General features: G+C 29.2%; 1 protein-coding gene across 1 annotated transcript; it reads right to left on the reverse strand.

The window, feature by feature from the left end:
- Positions 1–4,963: 4,963 nt before the first annotated feature.
- On the reverse strand, positions 4,964–8,385 carry LOC123909790 (transcription factor bHLH112-like). The gene is made up of 7 exons (XM_045960692.1): positions 7,799–8,385; positions 7,066–7,552; positions 6,593–6,688; positions 6,334–6,399; positions 6,128–6,193; positions 5,922–5,972; positions 4,964–5,663 (listed from the first exon to the last, which is right to left on the reverse strand). Exons 1-7 carry the CDS (start codon positions 8,167–8,169, stop codon positions 5,508–5,510), a joined length of 1,293 nt encoding a protein of 430 aa, XP_045816648.1. The 5' UTR covers positions 8,170–8,385; the 3' UTR covers positions 4,964–5,507.
- Positions 8,386–9,599: the final 1,214 nt, after the last annotated feature.

Raw genomic sequence — 9,599 nt, forward strand, 5'->3', positions numbered from 1 at the left:
AGTAAAAGAGTATTTTCGTCAAAAATGATATAATAAATACAGAGGTGCAGTCCTAATTATTAAGGTATAACTTAATAATTCCTAAATCTAAAAAACCCACTTGGGGTTGGTCGAGTGGTGTTGGCTTGGGCCCTTGGAGTATGCTCCTCTCAAGGTCTCAGGTTCGATTCCCACCAGTGCCAATTTCGGTGGGCTAAGTCCATACAGAGCAAAAAAACTCTGGCTTTAAATGGGGCCCCCGCAAGTGGGCGGTGGGATTGGTCCCCTTGGATTAGTCGGTCCTAAGGCCGGATACCAAGTTTTCAAAAAAAAAAAAAAATTCCTAAATCTAAAAGGGTCAACCCAAAACCCAATATCTCATGTTCTAAACATAACAATAGCTCATGTTTAAGACGCAAAGCCCTTCAACCAAAAATAAGCTACGTAAACTTGATGGGAACAATTTTTTGTCAGACTTACTTACCTCGCGGTTGAATTCTAGATTATCGAGGCCGTATTCCATTAGAAATCGGAGGATTAATATAAAAAAAATTACGCAAAGCCTACTCTTCCTGTACATTGACATGAATATGTGGTTGAACCATATAATAGGGTTGATTTATTAGGTTGCTATTTCATAAATTGATATTGATGTATGGCAAGTGTTAACATGAACCATATAAATAGGTGATTCATTGTTAACCAGTGTAAAAAATAAAATCATAAATTTTAATAATTGTCGACGATACTCTTAATAAATAAAAACTCATGATCCTCATATTCTTTACGGGGTTAAACAGTAGCTAGGTGATGGTTCAATGTCATATGTATATTTGTTTTTTTGTTGTTTTAATCAAATTTGTATCGATTAAGTCATTTTTTCAATTATAAAAATTATGAAAACAATTAACCACTAAACCTATAAAAGAAGACATTTCTCACAAATTCTTCGCGAACTCTTCTTTTTTAATGGCAAATTATAAAAATTATGAAAACAATTAACCACTAAACCTATATTTATTTTTTTAGCTTTTTTTTACATCTTGAAATGACTTAAACCCTGAACATCTAACTCTTTTAACACTTATCTCAACTAGTTCAAACAATTAAGTTACCCCTTTGCAAATTCATATCAATTGATTTGAATACAAACCCTAATAGTCAAATGATAACATTTTTCTAGTGTCAAATGTCAAATGATAACTTAATTAACTATTAATCAAAAGAATAATTGTACAATATTTCCTCCGGTCCTTAATATAAGAAAAAGTTCACTTTTTAAATACATTAACATATTAATGTATCTAGATAAAAATATAGTCTAGATACATCACTATTTCAATGTATCTAAAAAGTAAATTTTTTCTTATAATATTAAGGATCGTATATTCAGTACAGTAGAAGTCCTCTTGTTTTTATTGAAAAATACAAGAAGGATGAGCAGTTGAGCACATAAAAAGAAGTCACGTATTTATTTCAAATTCTTCTTCTTATACACGTTCATAATTTAAGAATATAATGATATATTAATTAATGGTATACTATAGCCTATAGGTAGTATCTAAATGTGTTGCACACTTATGTCCTCGTGTCATTTCAAATGAGAACATTTCATATAGGTCATGCAAAGCATGTATAGTGTATACAACTTTTCTTTGACAAATCAAGCATGCATAAATGGAACTTGACAACACTAAAAAGTGTAAAAAAGTACATTCAATTCAAGGGAGAGCCTGTCAGCCCAGGTATGGAATAATCTGACACTGGCCAATGTGACTTATGTCAATGCAACTTGATAATTGATATATATATTTTGAACGGTACTTTACTATGTGAATAAAGAGATTTGCTTTTTGTAGGTTTATCTGTTTCTCGTACGTCCTACACATTTTTATTTTTATTCTTCTGTTATTTAAGTAGTGAACGTTATAAAAGTATGATATTTTTGGAAAATGTCCGCTATCTAAATATAGCGAATAAGAGTATTTTGATAAATTCATAGGCACGTGAAAACAAAAATAGGACGGCAAAAATAAATCTCGCGAATAAATTGCAAAATCATAAAATAAAGTACCCTTTTCAAGCTTTGCATAAAAACTTATCTTACAAGATTGAAAACATAGGCTTTGTAATTGATTTGCCAAAACAACAAAAAGAAAAGTTTTATTTGTATAGTCATAACTCATATATACTTTAATTATTAACATCACAATGATGCTTCATGTCTTTTACTTTCCACACATTTTTGCTTTATGAAATTCCTTTCAAGTATATTCTTTACATGAAGTAACTTAACGTTTTTAAAAGGAAAAAAAAATGAAGATTTGATCATATCAATGGATTAGTACAAATATATACAGAAACTAGAAATGATGTGTAGACAGATGCTTGAATTAAAGGTATGGTATGATGCAATTGTTATCGTTCGATTAAAAAGTGTGATGAATAAAAATGTTAAGCTTATGCCAAGAGATACTAACCATTTATTAGATTTTTTTTATTTCCTAAAGTAGCACTTTTCATGATTAGTCGTTTTTCATAAATGGATTCTTTAGCTTTAAGTTTATTTCACTTTTGATTATTTGATTCATTGTCTAACCCTCCAACGGTCCACCTCTTATATCATGTAAACACAGCACAAAATAAGCTTTTGGACGTACAATTTATTTATTTTAATTTGAATTTTGTTCATTGAGATTACATATATTCTTACTAGCCAAGACTTTATAGACAAACACTAGTACAATCAATAAGTTTTAAAACAATATATAAGTTCTTCTGTCAAATATATATATATATATATATATATAAAAGTTTTTTTGTCAAGTAATTTAATGATTAGACTTACATAATTTAAGTTTGAATAATAAATGTCTTAAAAAGAAGTGTGAAGCAGTGAAGTATTACGAATTCAAACTCAAGCCTCTATATTTATGGAAATTGTTATTCAAACACACTTTTTTAACAAAAATACAATAAAATTACACATTTTGCTTTTTTTAATATTTATTACACGTTTCGATATCCGTGTTGTGAGTGAATAAAATACAATGTTGTATTTTTGTCCAACTTTTTGTGTTTATATAACACATATCATATATTAGTGTTCTTTCAACTACCGACTTAGTTGTATACATTGTGTTACTTATTATAAAATGTTTTGGCCATCTTATAAATTTGACTGACATCATATTTTATATGATCAAGTTGTTTTTAGTGTGAAATTTAGTCAATAGCTACCTAATAAAAAAAATAATTGTTTCAGTCTTTGCTTCGAATATATTTCATTTCTTCCACGTGTTTTTCTCTATGTGGGAGGTAAAAAGAAAAAGGTTTGGGGGTTATGCTTTGGTACCCAGCTTCAGTGTGTCGAATGTGTATCTTCTTCTTCTTTTTGAGGAACGGCCCAACAAACTTGTGGGCTTAATCCTAATGTAAATGTTAATAAGAAATTTAAGTATAATTATCAGTTTTTTTTTAATTATTATTCATCTTCTTCCTGGTAGATATGAAGTTTTCACAATTATTTAATAATGATTAATTTCTACAGAAAAATTGTAGGGTACAAAATAACATGAATAATATAGATTCTTCCTTCTAACTGAATTTTCTCTATAAATATAAGATTCAAACCAATAACCTTTAATTAAGATTAGGGGTCTTAACTATTAAGCATAAATATTGGTTTTTTTTTATTATAAGCATAATTGTTGGTTCATGAATCCAACATTGAGATTATATGTGTATAGGTATGTTTTCCTAACTGTTTAAGTTCAATTGAATGTAAGTTGCTTATGGTAAAAGTAAGTTGGTTGCGATAAAAACTGAACATAAAATAATTTATATTTAGATAGATTAATTCTATAAAATTAATTATGGCTAAAACTAAATTTCAAATTTAAACCACAAAAATTTATACACAACTATAAAATTTTAAATTTTAATTTAAATAAAGATGTTCAATCTAACAATATCGGTTCAACTAATACTAAATAATCCTATCCATTGGGTTGTTATTAAAAAAAAAAAAAAAAATCAATTGGGGATGATCAAAATGTACACGGTTGGAACATGGAGCATATATAATGATTCATTTAGGGGTGATCGCGGTGCGGTTTGGTTCGGTTTTGAGCATAAAAGTCATCCTAACCGCGAGATAAAAATGCATGTGGTTCGGTTTGGTTCGGTTGATTTTAAAAAAGTCATCCAAACCAAACCATACCAAACCAATGCGGTTTGGATCGGTTCGGTTGGTGCGGTTTAAAACATAACGATTGTACCGAACAATTTTAAGCATAAAAAAAAATAAAAAATTGAAGTTCCAAAATAACATTGTAGTACCAACAAAAATTATTTATCCAAAATAACATTATAGTAACTTACAATTTTAAATATATAAAAAAATTGAATTTTCAAAATAACATCACGGTACCGATAAAATTTGTTTATTTAAAATAACATTACAACACCAAAATAAAATTTCAGTACAAAAAATAAAAACAACTTGAAGTTCGATTAATTTGGTCGACTGACTTGGTAATTGGGCATGTATATTGGAATATAAATATATTTTCTTTTACGATATTGGAATATAAATATATAATAGTAACTTAATGCGGTTTTTGCGGTTATCCGCGGTTTTTGCGGTTTGCGGTTCAGTAAGAAAGCCATCCAAATACATCCAAATCAAATGCGGTTTTTGCGGTTTTCGGTTTGGTTTGGTTCGATTTGCGGTTTTACTTTTAGATTGATTCGGATACGATCACCCCTAGATTCATTAATGCCAAAGAAAACTACTATTTGATACGTGCTAGAAAAGCTATTGTCGCATGCCCTAATTTTAAAACACATTCTTTGAGAGAAGTAAACGAAGTAATTCTAAAATGGATGTGACAAAAGCCACCACACTATCCCATTCCAAGTAAATAAACTATATATAATCCACTTTATAATTTTGCACATTTTTCATTTTCTCTAAATAAAAGTAATAAAATAAAAGTGGGTGCATCCCCTTTAATTAAAAAAATTAATGATGATTAAAAAAGATATACTATTCAAATACATCAACTAGCTAGCAGGAACAAAAGGCGTTTTAGGTAGTTAGCCTCATCTGCTAAATTCAGCCATAAAACAAGAACATGAAAACTATAATCTAATGTCAAATGCTGCTGAATTTAGCACTTGTTCCTACCCCCCTCATCAACTTTAGATTACTATAACCTAATTGGAGCTATTATAATCTTAAACAACTTATCTCTAATCTCTAATTTATATATAATGCACTTCCACCTGGCCCAAGCCATCTTTGAAAGTGTTACTTAATTTCCTTTTTATTTATTTTCATTCTCTTCCTTTTCCTTCTTTTGTTTCTTCATGCTTTTCTCTTTTTGGATACAAATAATGTCTTCTTCTTCCCTTTTAGTTTACAAATTTAAAATATGAAAATGGATTCTCTATTACACCGTGTAGCGCGGTAGAAGATTCAAATCCCATAAAATATATAGTTAATTTTGTCCTTAATTAGTTCTCTATTGGCCAAAAAGTGGGCCTCCAAACGTAGGCGTCCAGAAATCAACGGGAGTTTCATTAGCCATCGGAAATGTGCTTGAAATTGGCACCAAACAAAGCCCTTGACTTCTTAAGTCTTGTTTTTTCTCTTGTGAGTCCTTCACATTATCACAAACCTTCATACAAAAAGATGTGAAAATTAATATTTCAAAATCCAAATATTAAATAAATATTTACATCTTTTTTTAATTAAAATAAATCGTATATCTTGCATATCATGAACATAACTAACGATCTTATGCAAAATTGTACAAAATATGATGTGAAAATTAAATATTTTTCTTAGAATAAAAATTGTACAAAATATGATGGGAATAATATTTTTCTTAGAATAAATAGAAGATAAATTATTATAGCATAGTATTAATTAGTACCTGTTGGTGTTGAATGGGAGATCCATTTTTCATATATGGAGTGCTCAAAACCTGAAATTAATAATAAACAAGATTTATAATAATAATTATTATTAATAATAAACATAATAAAACTAGCTAGCCTCTCATGTTAAGACTTATGCTAGCCAAATAATTAGGATTTTCTTTAAAAAAAAAAAGTTATTATAAGAAAAATGGAAACATACATTGACTTGATCATGAAGGAACTTGATGTACTCAATGGCTTCATGAAGAACAGATGCTGTATCCGTCTGTATATATATTAAGATCAAAGTAATTAGTAAGTATAATTAACTTAATTACCCTTCAATATATCTTAAAAAAAAAAAGTATATATCACTTTCAAAGTAGAAGAAAAAGTGAAAAAGAAGCCATCTGAAAAGAAATTCACCTTTCCGAAAGGTGAAACCAATTGCTGAAGAGCTGTGATACGGTCCCCTAACTTCTCTTTCCTAACCTGCATGTCCATACCATACATACACATCATCAACTTTATCAAATCTACAAATTATAGAGCAATATAGTAATTATAATTAAGATTAACAAAAATCTTAATAATTAACAAAGGATGGGAGCAAAGTCTGCTTTCCTCTGATGATGTTTAGATGTTCTTCGCCTTATAAAAAAAACATAATTTTATAGTAAAGTACCTTAAAAGTTGGTAATGGAGATGGAGTCTCAATTCTTGGCCTCTTAATTGCAGCTTCAGATGAGTTTTTTGTTTCTGGAGATTTTTCTCTCTTTAGCTGAAATTAGATAAATTTTATATTTATGTTAATACCCTTAACCAAAAAAAACCCTAGTTTTAGGTCATATATTTTTTTATATTTACATATAAACTAGCATATGGGACCCATGGTCGGCACGCATGCGAAAAAATTAGTTGGCACGAAGAAGTTTCTTTATACATCGATTTATTATATTTATATAAAAAGATAGATGAAAACGCTGTCACTTGACGCATTAACATGGATAAACGTTCTGTAATTTTATTAGTAAAATGAAAGATAGATAGAAATGCTGACATGTGGCATAACATGACTAATTGAATTATGTTTTATTAATAGTATGATAATAACATGATAATGGTTAGAAGGTAATTAAGCAATAAATAATTATATACCTTGTTTAATAGAGCATTTGAGGAATTGAATTTGTTATCTTGATCAAAATTAGGAGATTGATATTGTGGTTGTGATGAAGCCAAAACTCCAGCTCTGATGTCATTAAGTGCCTCAGCTGAAGCATTCCAAAAAGGGGTATTATTGGAAAATTGCAATCCACTACTAAGTTGTTGTTTTGGCATTGAAGGTTTCATAAGAGAAGATACATTAGACCATGTTGGTGAAAGTTCATTGGAAGATGAATAAGACATAGAAGAAGGGTTGGTATAAAGTGAGTTATGTGATTGAGGTTGAGGATCATTATCAAATAAACTTTGTATCAAATTTGAAGGGTAACCATAGGAATCTATGGAAAATTGTTGATCCATCGGCTTGATGAAAGTATCAACTGTTGAAACTTGGATTTGTGAATCATTAGATGAATCTAAACATGTTTCTTCTTGAATCATAGAGTGAAAATTGCTCTCTTGCCTTCCATTACAATTACTGCACAAAAAGAAATTACAACATATGTATTAGACATCAACATGAACACTAGACACGACCCTGACACATCACACCTGTAAAAAATTGTAAAATTGAATGTAATCACGTTTATCAGATAAGCAGACTAAAACATGTCAGACACCAGAAGTCTTTCATTAAAAGTATCGGTGCTAACTTCGGAAAATTTTAAAAAAAAAAACGAAAAGAAAAAAAAAACTTCGAAATTATGAGAAGTTTTGAACTTACAATAGAGAGTGATTCCAATTAGATGAAGTTGGAGATGAGAGATCAAAACCCATAATTTGTAAGGTGGAATCAATCAACATGCTACCACTTCCATTAGCTAATGATTCACTCTGTTGTGGTGGCTTTTGAGGATCAAGAAAACTCAAAGCACAATCAGAAAAATCAAAGTTATTAGTTTCATCAATAGAACAAGTCCTTGTTTCTTTCAAACCCAAAAGTTCATTTTGCCAAGTACTATAGTTCCCTACATCATTAGCTGCAACAGAACATGTTGATGATGAATTCATCATAATAGGAAATACACTTCTTGTTGAATTATTAATACTCCGCCATGTTTCACCACAAATTCCAGCTTGAAACTCCTCTGCCATGTTAAAGATTTGTTTATGTCTTATTAGAATTAGAACTCTTTTTCTTTGAGGTAACAATGATATCACACTCAAAAACACAACTATGTTTATGAGCTCATATGTGATAATATTTATATATGGAATGGTTAGAAGGGTAAGGACTAGAATTTGGTTGACATTACAAGGGGTTGATGATTTGACAAATGAGAGAATTTTGAATCCAATTCTAATTCTCTTTCTTTATTTTTTTAATATAATATAATAACAAATATAATTAGTATATGTTCCTATGATTAAATATTAATTGTTTTGGGTTTGTTTTCTATTTGTCTTACTTTATGGAATAAAATATAATAGTATATGAAGAAATGTAGTACATGCCGTGTGGACAATTTTGTTCCTTGTGTATAAAGTTTTGTGAGTATGATGATACTAGATTGACCATAATGGAGATGGTGATGTTGATGGTCTTTTTTCTTCAATAAAAATTTGATCATATGGTTGAAATTAATCCTATGGTTTCCTAATTGTGGTTGAAAATTTATATACTCTCATTTGTGAACGATTTTGAAAAATAAAACAAGTCAATAAAGTGAAAATATATAATTGGCCAAAATTCAATGAATGATAATAAATCAAATCATAAAACTATTTTCTTTTTTAAAAAAACATTTTCTTATTTATCGATCGATTCTATAAGACCGAGAGTATGTAGGTTGACCCGTCTCTTTTAACCTTACTCCGCATAAATTCACACGCTAAACTAATCAGACTTGTTTGCACAAGATTATCGAGTTTTGATATATTGGTTGAGTTTGCTCCACGTTAGTTCACGAATAGTGTTTATTAATTTCTGAGCCTATCAGAATTCTCGATTTCAACAGTGTATTAATATATATTCAAATAAGATATGTATAGGTATTCACATATATTTGTAAAAGGTTTATTATAGCGAGATTACTCTTATCTCATTTTCCACCCTTGACATTTCATTCATTTAGCTTCATATATATGTGATCCACACAATTTTCTTTCATAAATTATAGACGTGGTGCACAATTTTAATAATTCAAAAAGGTGTTCTTCATGATAAACTTGAGGACCATTTGATGGTCCAAATAATAGAGTAATAATATTTCTCAATATCGACATCTTAGCACTACTGCCACGGGAGGTGTATAAACAGAACCAATATTTGGTGGTAATAACTAATAGTAATGTACTATCCAAAAGAAAATCGTTCTATGACCATAGTTCAATTAACATCAACATTAAATATAATATAAATGGATCAGAGTTTGAATTACTAATAATGTTGTATTAGCATAATAAGTTTAACTTTTTTTAAAACAACATTTTTATTTTTAATAAGTGGCCAAATTGCAGCCAATAATAAGCGTGTGTATGGACTAGAATTGGGTGCGTTAGTGACATACTGTCCAATTAAGATT

This window comes from Trifolium pratense, linkage group LG2 (assembly GCF_020283565.1).
Source record: "Trifolium pratense cultivar HEN17-A07 linkage group LG2, ARS_RC_1.1, whole genome shotgun sequence".
Lineage (NCBI taxonomy): Eukaryota > Viridiplantae > Streptophyta > Magnoliopsida > Fabales > Fabaceae > Trifolium > Trifolium pratense.